Source organism: Anguilla anguilla, chromosome 13, assembly GCF_013347855.1.
Source record: "Anguilla anguilla isolate fAngAng1 chromosome 13, fAngAng1.pri, whole genome shotgun sequence".
Classification (NCBI taxonomy): Eukaryota; Metazoa; Chordata; class Actinopteri; order Anguilliformes; family Anguillidae; genus Anguilla; species Anguilla anguilla.
Genome location: NC_049213.1, coordinates 33,256,150 through 33,273,296, shown reverse-complemented (window position 1 = coordinate 33,273,296; position 17,147 = coordinate 33,256,150). Strand labels below are relative to the sequence as shown.

The following is a 17,147-nucleotide window of genomic DNA, read 5'->3' as shown; positions in this document are numbered from 1 at the left end:
ATGGCACCCCCACTTATCTTTGGGTTTTAATGGTTTTAGTATACCGTTTCACATGTTACAAATGTGCATGCAAATCAAATTTATAAGTTATTATTTTGTAACAATTTTTTCCTATTTTTGTTGGTGTACATTTGGAATTCAAATTCATACTTTATTCCTTACACATTGGATTGCCGTTTTGATCCCGTATTGACACAATTGTTTTGACAGGAGAGTCAACTGTGAATAAGGTATATATAATCATATATAAATTGGCATTTAATGTATTTGATTTTCGTTTAATATTTAATTAAATCAAAATTTATTTATGATAACATGGTAAAATACTTTAGCAATCCCTTTGTTATTGTTGTGTTTACTCTGGTACTCTGTGTCTCACCTTTAGCAAGCACGTCACTGAAGCTCCAGTTTCCACTCCGTAGTTGGCAATAACCTTCACCATGGTCAACAGTATTTAAAGAACAGTGCAACCCCTCCCAGCTTTCAAGCCCGTATAATACGATCTGTTTGTTTTAATCTGTGTATGTAATGTACGGAAATTCAGGCATATTGGTGTTTTTTTTTAATTATGGCTCCTCCTAGCCATATCCCTTAAAATATTCTAAATGTAATAAATGTTTAGAATAAAATATTTTATAGGTATAATTTTTATATCTCACATATATGATATTTAAAACTGAGTCACTGGTATGGTACTCATCAAAAACGAACATAAGATTCAATGAAATTACTATTAATAAAGTACTTAATTAATCGGGAATAAATCTGAAAAAAGAATGATACTTAAATGCATTTTTGTGAGCAGTAAAGAAGGCTTCAATATTTTTTATCACAAAAAAAAAATAAAGAAAAAAGTTTTTAAAATAATCTGATGTACTGTGAATATACTTACAAAATGGTTATGATGAAATAACACAGACAATGTACCCAATGGTTGCTTGATTTGTACTTAAAAGTTTTTATCATCCATTTTTGAAAACCACGTATTTCTATGTGCACAGATGTGCACCATACATTATGGAGACAAAAGACAATGTAAGCAGCAAGGGGAAAATTAATTATAAATTTGTGGATAAGTCGGGTAAACAACACAGGATCTCCTTTCAGATCATTTTGACTGAATACTCTTGTAATTTCGGACATCACAAATTTCACACAGCTTCTTTGTGCCTTCAGATTCTCTTCAATGAATACATTTCTGAGTCTTAGATTTATGGTATACTGTAAATAACAATGAAATGTACAATAGAAATTTGTATCCCAGCATTGCTTGAATTTATTGACTAAATAAATAGAACTTAATAAAATATTAAGAGCATCAGTATGACTACTACTACTATTAATAATAATAATAATAATAATAATAATAATAATAATAATAATAATAATAATAATTTGTTTGCTAGAAGAGACCAACCACTGTAAAACCACAAATTGTCTTCATATAAATTGCCAAATCCTCTGGATTTAGTCCAGGAATGGTACAGGAAAACTGCACTGTACATAGTTTCATCTGAATGAGCAAAACAGAGACAATGAATATAACTGTAATCTGAAAGGGCAGTTATTCTGTATTCTGACTCAGGCATGAGTCTTCAGAAACATTCCCATGAGGCAGTTTTCTTACACTCGTATCGAAGCAGAAGAATGCACTGTAAGTACTGGGGGAAAACGCGGCTCTCAAACTTAAAATGCACAGAAATCAATATGAAAATATCAGTAGATACAGGTCAGCCTGTGTAATAAAATGTAACCCAGTAGAATACGTAGAGAGCCAAACAAATAAGCACGTGACAGAATAAATCTGGGCATTAGCATGAAAATATGTTCTTTACTCTAGCAAAAACCTATCCTCTTTATTGAATTTCCTTCTAGCACAGTTTGATATTAGAAATCCCCCCTCTGAGTACAACACAAAACAGGTCTCTTAACATGGGTTGTACATAGAAACGTCTGTAAATGCAGTTGAAGAATGTGAATATTGCTAATTATGTTGAAATGAGAGACACATTCAAATTCATTAACACCGTAAATGGCTTTTCTCCTTTGCATGAAAACACCTACAGGCCTGATTTTAAGCTTTTTTGAAAAGAATAAATAAATAAATGTGAGAACCAAATAGACAGTGCCAAGTTCTTCACAGGAAGAGGATAAATGCTTCTTTGTAAATTAGATGAAATAATCTTCACAACGAGGTCAAGATGTTTTGACATGCAATCAACCCAGCAAATTAACAAAATGATGTGTCACAATCCTGTTGATATCTCTTAAGTTAAAAAATGGCTTGCATTACTTGCAATAACTTGCATTACTTCTCACCTATGCATTATACATTTGGCCTACAGTGAAGGTAAACATAGTATTTATTTATAAGAACAACAGAATAATGTAAAGTTGATAGATAATAAATTATAAAACAAGAAAACATTTAAAAATTAGTTTAACAAGACCACAGAACTTTTGACTCTCAGAAAAGTCTAATAAAAAATTAAATAAGAAACTGAACCAATCAGCAGATACGCAATCTGCAATAAAGCACTTTAATTTGTCCAGAACTCACACTAGTTCCTGTTCACTTTCTTACTGCCTTGAAGCCCATCACCACTGTTAGAGGAAAAAGGGAACGGCAGATTCTTCAGACTGCTTTGTTTGTTCTCAATGGCTACTGCTAATCAAAGCCAAGCACCAACTCCTGTAAATAGAGCCAGGTGCTGCCAGCCTGGCTTAAAATGTGTATATTCATTTATCTATAATAGATAGAGTCCACATACTGTATAGGCCTACTGGTCCCAAGATAAAAGCATTTATTTGATCAAGAGCATATAGTTGGAAACATCACTTTTATATTTGGAGCAGTATACAGTAGTGTGCGGACTCTACTTTGTATATTATGATTTGTTTTCTGTCTGTCACTTGTTGAGATTTTGAATGTGCATGTTTTTACTCCTTTTTAAATTAATTTTTTCCATGCATTTTTGTGTTTCATCCATTTTTAATTAATTTTATTATTGATTATCCCATGGGGAAACAGTGTTGGAATTAGATAATATCTTTGGGGGCAGTGCTGAATGGGGTATATCTGTAAACTCCTCCATTTTATTCTGGCTGTAGGCTGACCATTTCAGCATTGTACAGTGTTCTCATTTGCTATGAGCACAACAGACTCACTTGCACTTTCTTTACTCAGAGGTAGCCCTAATAGTGCCCCCATATTTTGGGCTGAGCGACTTACACATGCTGATTAAATTTAAAAAATGGTTCAGAATGTATAAAAGCCTTCAAATGGTATTTCTTTCATAATGCGTAAAACAAAAGATCATAAAACTGTTTTCTTTCTTCAGTTATCCCTCAATTCCTTAGAGAAAGCATGAGCTGTGTAGGCAGTAGAGCATTACCCCTCTCATCTCTAAAAGGACCCATTTTTGTCTTATTTCTGTGTAAGAGAAACAAAAACTCCAGTCACCTTAAAATCCTGTGTAATGGGGCTAGACACTGCCTATTAGCCTGCTCAGCTCTGTCAATCTCAAATCTTTTCAAAGGCCACCCAATCAGGCTCTACATTCCCGCCATGTGACTCACAAAGCCTCATAAGCTGTGATGTCACAGTGCAGTCACAAAAGTGCTTCTCACGACACAGCCTACAAGCTGCTGCTGGCCTGGTTTAAGTCCTGCGGTTGGGCAGGGCTGGGAGGAATGGGGATAGGTCTGGGTCGCCGTTTTACTACACGGCCTCTGCGACCGTTAAGTATGTCCGTGGCCAAACCCTCCACACCATCCAGGTCCATACACAGGGCCTCTGCCGTCTCCTGCTTTGTCACTGTCACAAACTTGGGGTCCCGTGCTAAGACATCCATACCACCTCGTATCAGGACCTGAGTGACATAGGGTACACGGCCAGATTCAGCCAAATTACTTTTCATATTTTATTTACATGCACAACCAATTTACAGAAATTTCTGCAACTTACAAACAGATAAAAAATTAAGAAATTGACAAAAGTGCCATTCAATATGGCACACTTTCTGTGCCTCTGGATAAAGAAGTGTTTGAGGAAAGTCTAAAGGCAACAGGCAAACCTAACTAATTTAGAGGTGACACTCTCTTTCGGTACACCTAGACAAAATAAAATCAGACCACACTTCAAATTTGATATTAACAGCAATGTTATTTTAAAGTCATTAATAATGCAGGAGGTTTCAGTACTCACCTCCTGTATGAGCTGGTCAGCTGCTGGCACTGGGCCCATTGCATGCTGGGAGTTATTAGACTCCCTACCACTGTGGCTGGGGTGGTATGGGTACTGCAAAGAGACCAGTGGGCTACAGTCAGCATCTTGTGAGCTTCATGTACTCAATGTGAAGGCAATAATGTTCTGGTTGTAATCACACTATATTTAATTGATTGTACTTCATTGGATTAGGGACCTGATTTATAATCACTCAAAGAACTTAGCTCGTTTGAGAACTACAAACAACATTTCTCAATGCAGGACAGATCTTAGCCACCCCTGATAAATGCAGACATTGGCAGTAATTATTTCATCTGTGCCCTGCAATGTTGATTTTAGTTATTAACTTTATTCGTTGCGTAATGTCCAATGAGCACACATTTACTGTACCTGAGTACTGTCTGTCCTCACTGTGATTTCTGACAGGAGCATATCTGCATTGTCCCTCTGGGGGGCGCCACTCATGGGGGAAATCGTGGGGTCTCCTACAGGTGACACAAAGAACAGAGCCTCCTCTTACTCTCAACAGCCGGTACATGTAAAAAAAAACATCTTCACTTTCATGTAAAACATTTTATAAACTTTTTTTAGACATAACAATATTTCTTAAGTGATAAAACTCTAATACACTTCTTTATTGTCAAAAACGGCCTTTGATAAAAAATGGAAGGTGACATTAAAAAAATAAAATAAATAGAACGGCAAACCAAATGTTTTTAAACTGACCTAAACTGGACTGTTGTTTGTCTCTACTGGAATGGTAGTTGCTTTCTTCAGTGAGTTGAAACTCTGCATCCCTCTCTTGTTCCCAAGAAACCCTGAAGAAGTAACACATTACAATGAGCTGGTCGTGGTTTACAGTAATGGCTGAGGGATGAGGCGAGTTGGCCACCACTTTTATATACAATCTAAGAAAGTCAACGTTCGGTACACAGAGTATTAGCACAGAGTTTGGTATATACACACACACACACACACACACACACACACACAGAGTGTGACAGCCTCATGCACAGAGTTTGGCAAGCACACACACACACACAGTGTGACAGCCTCATGCACAGAGTTTGGTATATGCACACACACACACACACACACACACAGGTACTCTGAGTGTGACAGCCTCATGCACAGAGTTTAGTATGCACACACACACACACACACACACACACAAACACAGTGTGACAGCCCCATAGATAGTATGTGGTACACACACACCCACACACAGTGTGACAGCCCCACAGATAGTGTTTGGTATACACACACACACACACACACACACAGTGTGACAGCCCCATAGACAGTGTTTAGTACACACACACACACACACACAGTGTGACAGCCCCATAGACAGTGTTCGGGTAGGACTCTCACCATGCGCCTGCATTGTTGTTGGCGTTGGCCTTATTGGGAGTCATGGGGAAGAACTCGGTGTTGGGGTGGAAGACGGAGTCGGGGGAAAACTCAGCGTCTCCGTGCCGGTTCTCCGAGAGCTGCAGGGGCCGCTGGCTGGTCACGTGGCTCGACAGGGGGATATTCCGTTCCATGCCAAAGGGGTCCACGTGGTTCCCAAACAGGCCCCCGGAACGCTGTCCGGGAAAAAAGGCAAAACTCAAGAGAATTAGTTCGTTTTAAATTAAAGGTCAGTGGGGAGAATGGCCACCTTTAATTGCCTGGCCTGATTGATCTGTACCTGTTATAGCACCTGCTATGTCAACAAGGTCAACAGCTCTCTCACCCTGAAGATGCCGTCCTCTGCGCCCTCCTCTAAGCCCTGGTCCATGTCCTCTTCCGCCATCAGGTCCCCGGAGATCGCCCGATGGAGCTCTGGTGCTGCCTCCTCCTCAATGCTGCGAAGTCCCGCCTACGAGAGAGAGAGAGAGAGAGAGAGAGAGAGAGTTATGATGCAGGCTGTGCCAGGCCAGGGGGAATTGTGGGTAATTAGTTAAGGGGCAGAGTTAAGGGTTGGGAGTTAGTGGATAAAATGGAGGGGGGGGGGGAGAAAAGACATCGGAGGGGTTGGAGGCGTGAGGTGGAGTCAGGGTAAGGGTTGTGGGAGCCAGAGATTCAAGGAGGGTGAGGGGGTCAGAGTGGGGAGCCAATGGAATTAGCCATGAAGGAAGGGAGGATGTGAATTAAGAGAAGTATAATGAGGAAAAGGGGAGGAGTGCAGGACACAAATGCAGGCTACTGGGACAGTAGTGGGATAAGGTTTCACCTGTATCTCAGTGGCATTCTTTTTGGTGGGGCGATACCCGTAGTATTCCTCCTGTCGCTTCATGAACTTGCGGAATTGGTCCTGGATGAGGAAGGTGGCGTAGAACTTTCCCACTGTCACCTCATCATCTGACAAGAACATTATCGATGTTAGAAACTCTGAGACAAACACATTTTACAGATAATTCGCCTAAATCAGGACTGCCCTGCCCTATTCCTGGAGATCTATCATCCTGTAGGTTGTCGTTTCAATTTGACACACCTGATTCCACTAAATAGCAGCTCAAAGAGATCTCTAGCTCTTGAATGGGGTGTGCTTTGTGGTTGGAGTGAGACCTACAGAACGGTAGATCTCCCAGAACATGGTTGGATACCCCTGTCCTAAATTATGCACCATTAAGTTATGGTGTGTTTAGAAATGCTGAAGTTCAGTGCTGATACATGACCTAAGTGCTCACCTCCAATCGGGGGAATGACCTGGTCGAGCAGCTTCATGCTGGTGCGTTTCCAGATCTGCTTTATGATAGCTCGTAGCTCCTCGTTAGCCTGCTCAAAGTTACCTGATACACAGAATACAGGCAAAATTAGCTTGCAAAGAAAAAATGGGAGAAAGATGCCCGTCTGAAAATTGTAAATAGTTTGGTTTTGGAACTCAGTTACATACTGGACTTCACACCTGAGATATAGCGACCCACCTTCAGTTTTGATCTTAAGGGCCGTTCGGACCAGAGCAAACAGGGTAGCATTGAAGGTCACCGTGCCATCGCTGTTTAGTGGCATGTTCATGGACACCAAACGCTGGAATCACATTTCAGTACAAAACAATCAAAGATTAGTAATCATTACCAACTATAATGTCCTTCAATTTGTGATCTCCAGTATATTGATATTGGATTGTTGCAAAACAATAAAAACAACAACTAAACTCCTGTGTAAAAAGTTTTTATTAAAAAAAATGTGTTGTACATAAAGTTGCTGTGGTAAAAGACATATTTTTGAAAATATAGAACATTGGAAACTATTAAGGCTGCATGTGCTGTGCTTGGTTCACCTTGCATGCCACACGATGAGGACAGAATTTCCCAAAACCCAGCGGCGGTTGTATTCTCCTCAAAAGAGTCACCACATCCAAATGTTTGATTCGCCCCCTAGAGCAAAGGAGGAAACCAATATCATTTTCTGTCTTTCCCTATTATTTTCTACTGGTGGGGATTTGCAACTCAGTACAAAAACCTTTGAAGCTTTCCTCAAGTAAAAAATATGTTTTTTAGAAACAATAGTTCTAAATATTAGTACTATGAACCTTATATACTCACGTTGCTTCAGGGTCGTACTCGGCCCATATTTTCTTAAACTCATCGAGATGATGGGGACCCAAGATCGACCAATCACGGGTCAGGTAGTCAAAGTTGTCCATGATAACTGCCACAAACAAGTTGATGATCTGAGGTGAAAAAGAAGATGACTTCTTCAGTGAGGACTGAGGCTTAATTCCTAAGCTTGCGATTGACTGTGTTGCACTTAAACTGTTCATAGAACCTCTTGCTTTCTGAACATTCAGCTAAATTCTTCCTTATAGAGAGCAAAAGGAAGCCAGTTTGTGACTGTTGTGGCCTCCATGGTACTATTGAATCATAAGCTAATTTTTAAGTATGAATTGTGTAAATATGGGTGTGCTATAGAGCAGGCCATTCTGAATTTACAAAGCATAATGCAGCAGTGAGATGGGTCTATAATTATAATCGGGTATTACAATTTAAAAATGAGGATAAGTTATTTCAAGTTATATCCATGCATGTTTCTGTCTGAAAGGTGAATGTCTAGAGCAAGCCTACTATTGATCCGACCCCAGAGAAAGCACAGGTCATTGTACACACCAGAAAGGCACACAGCATGTAGAAGCTCATGAAGTAGAGGATGGCAAAGCTAGACCCACAAGTGTACTCCTCTCCTGGCAGGTAATCTGACTTTGGGTCGCACCGCTTCCCGTACATACAGGCCAGCATGATCTCCTGCCAGGCCTCCCCTGTGGCACACCTGAAACCCACATAAAATTCAGGATTTCACATTCAGATTCCATCACAATCTAAATAGGATATTGGCCAATGACGTAGGCTTCACAGCCTGTTACAACCTTGGCCCAGGTATTATTTATTTGTGTGTGGATATCTGACTAAAGTCCCACTTTTTGAATTAACACTCACCTGAAAAGCAGAAGGACAGCTTGCGGGAATGTCTGGAAGTTGTTGTTCCGGTTGATCTGTGTACCGTCCACGAGAGCTATTTTACCGAACACCTGGAAAGGACAGAACGTTAGAGAGTCAGCACCTACAACCCCGGTGCAGACTACCCTTTAACTAGGCCTTACAGTGAGATGTGGAGTGTTTTTTTTACCATTCATTCTATCTTCACTACCATGATGGGCTCCCCTTCTATAGCCAGGTTCCCTTTGAGATTTGTTACCATCAGGGAGTTTTTTCTCACCACCATTTGACAGTTTTTTCTTCCCACTGGGGAGTTTTTAACCTCAATTGCTCACTTTTTGGGGTTTCAAGCCTGTTTTTTTGTTGCCTAATTCCACTGTAAAAAGCATCTTTGTGAGTGGCCCTGTAAAAAGCACTACAGGCATAAAGTTGAATTGAATGGACTTGAATTGAGCGTTTACCTGCATCCCAATAACAGCGTAGATGAAGAACAGCATGACGATGAGGAGGGCAACGTAGGGCAGCGCCTGGAGCACAGAGGGACATGGAAACTCAGTAAAAACAGTCTTTTCTAGTCCGCACTATACAGAGAATCAAAATGCTTAAATAGCTTAAAGGCATACTATGCAGGATCTTTACCTTTAAAATATTATAAAATAACCACAATAGGGCATATCTATGATGCACTGGAAATTTGTCTTTATGCACTTTTCCCAAATTTGTGCACCTTTACCTGTATTAGTCATTCAAAAATGTGTTTTGGATGTTTCTGGGCATGTAGATACATATACAATTTATATAATTATAAAACAGATCATTAGGAGTTCTTAACGTAATTTTGAGTAATTGTTCCAATTTATAAAATGGGTCGTCTGGGTATCTTATCATCTACAGATACTGTAGTAAAAAAAATTTTTAAAACTTTTTGGGTGACTTTTTCCTTTAAGATAAAGTCGCTACGTCCAGCTTTCAGCCTCGCCATCATGTCTTTCAGCGTTGAAAAATTCGCTCTGGATGAGAGCATCTGCTAAATTCCTGTAATGTAATGTAATGTAATGAAAAATATTCCACCAGGGGCTGACCTGGAAAGACTTGATGAAGGTCCACAGAAGATTCCGGATGCCCTCCGATCGGTTCAACAGTTTCACCAGACGCATGACACGGAACAGTCGGAAGAAGGTAATAGAGACCCGAGCGTTCTCTGAGTCCTAAAAAGTCAAATAAAAAGACAAAAGGTCACAAATACTCAAAAAATAGCATGTGTGCATTCCACTTTTTTTTGCCAATGATAGGCCTATATTGTAATCACAGGGGACACTTACTGCTATAGCTTGCATTGGGTTTACCTCCTAAATAGAAAAAGCAAAGATATGATTAGCCAACATCCCATTGCAAAATTGCTTTTACATGCAGCCAAATAAATTTTCAAGGTCAAAGTGAACTCTAAGAATAAAAACACTGAAAAAATACCAACTAATATACACTATATTACCAAATGTATTTGGACACCCCTTGGTGTGGGGCTGTTTTTCATGGTTTGGGCTAGGCCCTTTAGTTCCAGGCTAGGCAAATCTTAATGCTACAACATAAAATCACGTTCTAGATTATGCTGTGTTTCCCGAACAGTGTGGGGAAGGTCCTTTCCTATTCCAGCATGACAATGCCCCTGGGCACATAGCAAGGGTTGTACAGAAATGGTTTTGTCAAGAATGGTATGGAATAACTTGTCTGGCCTGCACAGAGCCCTGACCTCAACTGATTAGCCTAATCCCCCAATCAGTGCCTGACCTCACTAATGCTCTTCTGGCTGAATGGAAGCAAATCCCTGCAGCAATGCTTCAACACCTAGTATAAAGTCTTCACAGAAGAGTGGAGGTTGTTATAGCAGTAAATGGAATAGCAACTCTATATTAATGCCCATAATTTTAGATGAGATGTTGGATGTCAGGTGTCCACACACTTTTGGCCATGTATTGTATTTTCTCTTCAGCACTCCAGCACTATCTCACTACCGCAGCAAGAGAATCTGTGAATCGGTCCGTTGAATAATTGTATTTGTGTCAGTGTCACTGCATATCACACTGTGTAAAGTGGTTCAAGTACATTTCATTCTTTAAGGTGAAAGATCACAAATGTGTGATTAGAATGTTCTTAATGGTACATTCTAATGCTGATGTAACAATCAGTACTGATAACAGGAAGCAATGGAATTCTAGAACACTGACTTAGAATTTAAAAAACCTTCCAGAACAACATAATGTTCAAAGGGTTATAAACCACAGCCGGCAGATACACAGACTGATATATTTGCCAGAGGATGACAGAGTAAGGCCACACAGGGAAATGTACAGGGATTCTCAGAGCAAGCAGCTCTTGGGATTGGTCGCAGGAACTGGGACAACAGCGACAGTGACACAGAACAGCAACTGTTAGTCACCCCAGACACACCCTGCCCCCCGTCCTCTTCATGTTTAACCCAGGGGTGAGCCACCATTGCCAGTCTCAGCTCCTGGTCAGCGTTTCAGACTGAACGGGGCCGAACAGCTGTCCGGTTCTGGGAAGCACTTCCACTTTTGACAGAAACACAGGTGGCAACACTCAGGAATTTATGAGGCCCAGGGGTGAAGGGGGGTGAGGAAATGTACTGTCCTGACACATAGCGAGGAGGACAGGGTAGCTGAATCATCAACATTATTTAACTCAGGCGCACGCTCACACTGCACGGGCAAGGCAGGCATGCATGTATTTACCGAACAGCCGTGTAGACAGTATAGCCCTCCACTAGTGGCGAGGGCAGCCTGTGGATGAAGAGAAAGGGGAAAGAGACTGAAGGTCAGAAAGAAAGAAACCCCACGGGACAGAGGAGAGGGAGACCAACCAAAGGGGAAAAAACCAGCAGCCAAGGAGGTAAATGGGGTAGGAGAGGAGAATGTAGGGATAAGACAAAAAAAGGCCAAACCAAAAAAAAAAACGACAAAGTGTCCAACACATGGCACAGCACACAGAGGGAGAGGTCCAAGCTGTGTCTGAATGCAATTTACGTGCCTACAAAGCGGTGGATGTGATGACTATACATAGCTACACAGCACAGATTTCAACTTACCCATTCAGGCCATTCAACAAAGGCCAGGTGACTCAAAGTACCTTGTCTATGTGCACAACAGTAGCCCTACCCGTGATTCAAAACTACAACTCACAAGCCCTGTCCCTTCACCTAGAGGAGCTTCATCAGTGTTTCTATAAGAGGTGGACAGGGGTTTCCTAGGTGTGATGCCATGTTGGAGGATGAACTGTTGTGTGAGTGGAGGTGAGGTGGGGATTGAAGCGGCTGGATTTGAGTGCGGTTGCACACACCAGGGGGGTTGGGGCAAAACTGATACTGACCACGTCCTGTGAACTAGAGTTGAAACCGACCGCTTGCTGTGGTGCGTGGCCTGTGTAAATCTAGGTGAGGGTATTGGATACATACAGTCCATGTTACATATGAATGGTCATAGAGAGGGGAGCTCTTCTACAAATTTCAAAGTGAGTCAGTTCATTTTGGTATCCGACGTGCTCAATAAGGGGCAACTACCACAGCTTACATTTCATACATTGTGGACTTCTGCAGCCAAACATTTACTGAAGCAATTTGCATTCAGTGCCTCATTCCCGGGATAAAAAAGCAGTGACCCACCAATGATTTGTACCCGTGACCTTTGGTGTAAACTGTAAATCCATAGATAAAGAAGAAGCGCACCCAAAGGCTACAGATTCAAATCAGTGATAGGACATGGAGGAAGTAGCATGTTATCCAAATAATAGTGCTGCTCAAAAACTATTGAACAACAACAACAGCTACAACATAATCAACACAGAGATAAAACTTACATCAATCTCACTCAGGATGACATCCACGACACTCCCGATGACAATGAGGAAGTCAAACACATTCCACGGGTCCCCAAAGTATCCCTGTGCAGGGGCAGGTCATTGCCATTAATTTGGTAGCAAAGAGGGATATATTGACAAAAAAAGGAGGAAGTACACTTGTTGCTGCTGAAAAAAATGCCACTACAGTCAGAGGCCAGTTTTTTATGATCAAATTAAACATAAGGATATATATAAATGGTGTTGTAGGAAATGCTTGCACCAATCGTGCACAAGACAGTCACCTTTACTTTGAAGGCCATGAGCTTGAGGATCATCTCCACGGTGAAGAGAACTGTGAAGATGACGTTCAGGGTGTCTGAGAGGTGAGTGATGTGGTCAGACTGGTTGCAGTGCTGTTGGTTTGAAAGGATGCGGGGGACGAAGACAACATTAATTGAACGACCCCTTTCGATGACACAAGAGTTCTACGGATGAATAAAATATTGCATCAGTGTGGACCACTGTTTACCTGCATGCCCAGACAGAGGGTGTTCAGCATAATGAGCAGGAACATGAGGTACTCGAAGTAGCAGGACGTCACAATGTACCACACCTTGTACTGGTATGGGTTCTTGGGAATGTAGCATCGCAGAGGTCTAGCTTTGAGGGCGTACTGAACACACTGACGCTGTGGGGGAAAACAATAAGGAGATGGTTTTATTTTTTTCACCAGTCTATTTGTGACGCAGGAGTACTTGGTAGATTATACTGTTACACGTCAGTACTGCAGTACCTGGTTCTTGTCCAGCTCACAGTTCTTGTATTCCTGTTCACCCTGTTCCTGGAAGGTGACGATGACGAAGCCTACGAAGATGTTCATCATGAAGAAGGCGATGAGGATGATGTAGACGATGAAGAAGATGGAGATCTCGATGCGGTTGTTGTAGACGGGGCCCATGTCCTCGGAGTGAGAGTCGATGGCTCTGTACAGTAACCTACGGGATAGAATAGTGGGAGCAGGTGGAATGTAGGTTGGGAAGGAGGGTGAACTTTAAAAACATTTTGTTATCCTAGACCAGTGGTGTAAAACTAATGTCCAGGAGGGCCTCAGTGTGCAAAGGTCCTTGTGGATTCCTTTTAATCAGCACCCAGTTAAGGCCTTGAGTACGAGGTGACTGGATACGTCAGCCAGTCAATGGCTTAAATTAACCATTGGGGATGAAACCTGCTGCCCAAAAACGGCAGATACTGCAGCCCTCCAGTACTGAATTCTGACACCTGTGTCCTAGACTGATGTATCCCCCTGTGGCATAAGGCAATGACCCTGGTTCTCTCATGCCGGCTTCCTTCATGGGCAACACTTACTGTGGCCAACCCTCAAACGTGGACACGGTGAAGAGTGCAAGCATGCCGTTCAGCACGTTGTCAAAGTTCAAGTCGCTGTTGATCCACTCCCGTTTCTCGACCACCATTTCATGCAGATGGTTTTCCTGGTATTTGATGTAGAATCCCCTGTGAAAATGGAATGTAGAGAATGAATACAGTAGTAGAAAGGTGAGGGGTTATTACAGGGGAGATGGTGGCTGGCTATGTGAATAAAACATCTGGATAAACATTCTGGATAAACTGATGATATGATGAATAATTTTGAAAATAGGTGTGACAATCGATTTTGAAAACACGGCACATGCAAATCAAAAAAGCATTTAAGGCTCTTTCTTACTTGCACTCATTCTCAGTCATTTTGGAGGGATCTGTGCACATGTAGAATTTACCCTTCAGGAAAAGAAAAACAGTTAAATAGTTGGCTTGTCAGCTGTGTCAGTGTCAATGATGTAAATTCAAAAATCACACTTTCATAGCTCAACATTACAAATCTAATGGATAAGTTAAAAGTCTGAATCAAATCTGAATTTGGTTACATATCTGTATTAACCAAAAATCAGCATAAAAATGTTATCAAGTCTGATAGCCATATGTGTAAGCTCTTGCTTTAGGCGGTCTAAGGGCCTTATAGCTCACCTTGAAAAGCTGCACACCTATGCAGGCAAACATGAAGTCCAGCAGCATGGTGACCAGGACTATGTTGCCAATGGTCTTTATGGCCACAAACACACACTGGACCACATGCTGCTCGACAGGAGGGAAAAAACACACACACACACACACACATCTGTAAGACTGCTGCCCCCACAATAATGTTGAAATGATTAAATAGAAAATGTGCGTTTGTGTATGTGGCTCAACAGTAAAATGAGATGCATGCCCCTGTTCTGTAGCACAGACAGGTTTCTTAAGTCTTTGATTACTATCTGTGACCTACAACCCTGTCCATAAAATTCTGTCAATATTAAATGCTATGAATATTATATATTTTCTTTTTAGGCACTTATACATTTTATAACCTTTTTATGTCACTGAGGAATAATAGAGCAGCACTGGATTTTCAATACAGCATCAGATAATAATAAATAACGAATAATGGGTATAGATAAAGAGATAATAAATAAAGGGTTAAAGGTTTTGGTCATTGAAGCAGGTATGATAAGAAGGGGAAATAGTTCCAACCTTCAGCCCCTTGGCCCGATTGATGGCCCTCAGGGGTCTAAGGACCCTAAGCACCCTCAGAATCTTCACCACAGAGATGGCACTGGACCTTCATAAGGGAAAACAACACAGATACTGCATGTGTATTCACTCAAGGAGTACAGAACCAGCATATCATGAAAGCTATGATGACTTCCTGCTGCTAGAATCTGAGTCAAGACTGGTTCGCTCATCCCAAAGCCTTAATGTGAATAAAGGATTATTATTTTAGTGCGCCATCACCATGCTCGCAAATTCCAAACAAGCAATTCAAACCTCAGATGTGATTAAAAAAACTTGGTCCAAGTATTGGTACAGCGAATGAGTATATGTGTATAAAAAGACACTTTAACCATAGTACTTCTACATGTACAATTAGTCTTTTGCCTAATGTTGAGATCATGGGATAAATAAGGTGTTATCATGAGAAAACAGCTTTTGTTACGTCAAGATCGCAAGAAAACAACTTTCGTTTTATCGAGATCATGGGATAAGTTGCGATCACGAGAAAACAACTTTTGTTTTATCGAGAGGACGAGATAAGTCGTGATTACAAGACAACAACTTATATGGAGGATCACACGATGAACAGGTCATGCTCATGAGAAAACAACTTTTCTTATGTCAAGATCATGGGATAAATAAGTTGTGATTACGAGAAAACAATTTTTATGTTGCGATTACAAGTTAGGTTGTAATCATGAGAAAGCAACTTTATTTACATCGAGATCATGGGATAAATAAGTTGTGATCATGAGAAAATAACTTTTGTTCTGTCGAGATCCTGGGAGAAATAAGTTGTGATCACAAAAGAAAAAAAAAACGTTTGTTTCAAGATCTTGAGATAAGCCATGATCACGAGAAAACAACTTTATTTATATCTAGATCATGACATAAATAAATCATAATAAGCCAACTTTTGTTATGTTGATATCATAGGATAAGTAAGACTTGATCATGAGAAAGCAATTTTTGTTTTGTTGAGATCACAGAACAAATTAGCCATGATTACGAGAAAACAGCTTTTGTTACAACGAGATCTCAAGACAACTAAATTTTTATCATGAGAAAACTTTTATGTCGAGATCAAAAGTTGTCACCACGAGAAAAAACATATCGAGATCTTGAGATAAGTCATGATAACAAAAACAACTTTATTTACATCGAAATCATGGAATAAATAAGTTGTGATCTCAAGAAAACAGCTTTTGTTATATCAATACCCCATGATAAATAAGTTGTAATCATGAGAATAAAAATTTTGTTACATCAAAATCTTAAGACAATTAAAAGTTGTTATCGTGTAAAAACTTTTATGTCGAGATCACAAGTCAAGATCACAAGAAAAAAACATTTGTTATGTCGAGATCTTGAGATAAGTCAATATCACCAAAAGCCAACTTTTGTTGCGATACGTTATGAGAAAACTACTTCTGTTATGTCAAGAACACAAGGCAAATAAGTTGTGATCAAAAGAAAATAACTTTCGTAATGTCAAGATCACGGGATAATGTGATGCAAAGAAAAAAAATTTTATGTCGAGAAAATAACTTTTTGAGAAAACTTTCATTATGTTGAGATCACAAAATAAAACAGCTGTTGTTATGTCAAGATAAGAGGATAAATAAGATGCGATCATGAGAAAACGTGTTTATGTCGAGATCATGAGATAAGTCATGATCACAAGAAAATAACTTTTGTTATATATCGAGATCACAAGATAAGTCGTGATCACCAGATCAACAGCTTTTGTTCTATCGGTATCACAGAATAAATAAGCTCTCATCATGAGAAAGCAATTGTTGTTTTGTTTTGATCACAGGATAAGTTAGTCATGACCACAAAAAAATAACTTTTGTTAGATCAAGATCTCAAGACAATTAAGTTGTTATCATGCAAAAACTTATGTCGAGATCACAAGTCGCGATTACGAGAAAACAGCTTTTGTTACATCGAGATCTCAAGACAACTAAGTTCTGATCACAAGAAAACTTTTATGTCGAGATCACTTTTGTTGTGATCACTAGATAAATAAGTCATGCTCACAAAAAATTAACTTT

General features: G+C 40.2%; 1 protein-coding gene across 2 annotated transcripts in view; it reads right to left on the bottom strand.

Moving 5' to 3' along the window:
* Nucleotides 1-986: 986 nt before the first annotated feature.
* cacna1sa (calcium channel, voltage-dependent, L type, alpha 1S subunit, a) overlaps nucleotides 987-17,147 on the bottom strand; it is a 33,838-nt gene continuing 17,677 nt past the window's right edge. The window contains exons 21-46 of one of the 2 annotated variants that reach the window (XM_035386885.1): nucleotides 15,070-15,157; nucleotides 14,524-14,631; nucleotides 14,225-14,277; nucleotides 13,867-14,013; nucleotides 13,295-13,496; nucleotides 13,031-13,189; nucleotides 12,804-12,914; nucleotides 12,520-12,603; nucleotides 12,034-12,093; nucleotides 11,400-11,447; nucleotides 9,972-9,998; nucleotides 9,732-9,857; nucleotides 9,111-9,176; nucleotides 8,650-8,741; nucleotides 8,323-8,482; nucleotides 7,762-7,889; nucleotides 7,497-7,593; nucleotides 7,141-7,243; nucleotides 6,904-7,005; nucleotides 6,447-6,574; nucleotides 5,967-6,092; nucleotides 5,603-5,817; nucleotides 4,955-5,046; nucleotides 4,619-4,713; nucleotides 4,208-4,300; nucleotides 987-3,872 (exon numbers count right to left, since the gene is read on the bottom strand). In XM_035386885.1, the coding sequence (XP_035242776.1) occupies nucleotides 3,639-3,872; nucleotides 4,208-4,300; nucleotides 4,619-4,713; nucleotides 4,955-5,046; nucleotides 5,603-5,817; nucleotides 5,967-6,092; nucleotides 6,447-6,574; nucleotides 6,904-7,005; nucleotides 7,141-7,243; nucleotides 7,497-7,593; nucleotides 7,762-7,889; nucleotides 8,323-8,482; nucleotides 8,650-8,741; nucleotides 9,111-9,176; nucleotides 9,732-9,857; nucleotides 9,972-9,998; nucleotides 11,400-11,447; nucleotides 12,034-12,093; nucleotides 12,520-12,603; nucleotides 12,804-12,914; nucleotides 13,031-13,189; nucleotides 13,295-13,496; nucleotides 13,867-14,013; nucleotides 14,225-14,277; nucleotides 14,524-14,631; nucleotides 15,070-15,157 (2,944 nt within the window). In that variant the 3' untranslated portion in view covers nucleotides 987-3,638. The remainder of the gene's footprint in view (nucleotides 3,873-4,207; nucleotides 4,301-4,618; nucleotides 4,714-4,954; nucleotides 5,047-5,602; nucleotides 5,818-5,966; nucleotides 6,093-6,446; nucleotides 6,575-6,903; nucleotides 7,006-7,140; nucleotides 7,244-7,496; nucleotides 7,594-7,761; nucleotides 7,890-8,322; nucleotides 8,483-8,649; nucleotides 8,742-9,110; nucleotides 9,177-9,731; nucleotides 9,858-9,971; nucleotides 9,999-11,399; nucleotides 11,448-12,033; nucleotides 12,094-12,519; nucleotides 12,604-12,803; nucleotides 12,915-13,030; nucleotides 13,190-13,294; nucleotides 13,497-13,866; nucleotides 14,014-14,224; nucleotides 14,278-14,523; nucleotides 14,632-15,069; nucleotides 15,158-17,147) is intronic. The other variant, XM_035386887.1, reaches the window with a different exon arrangement.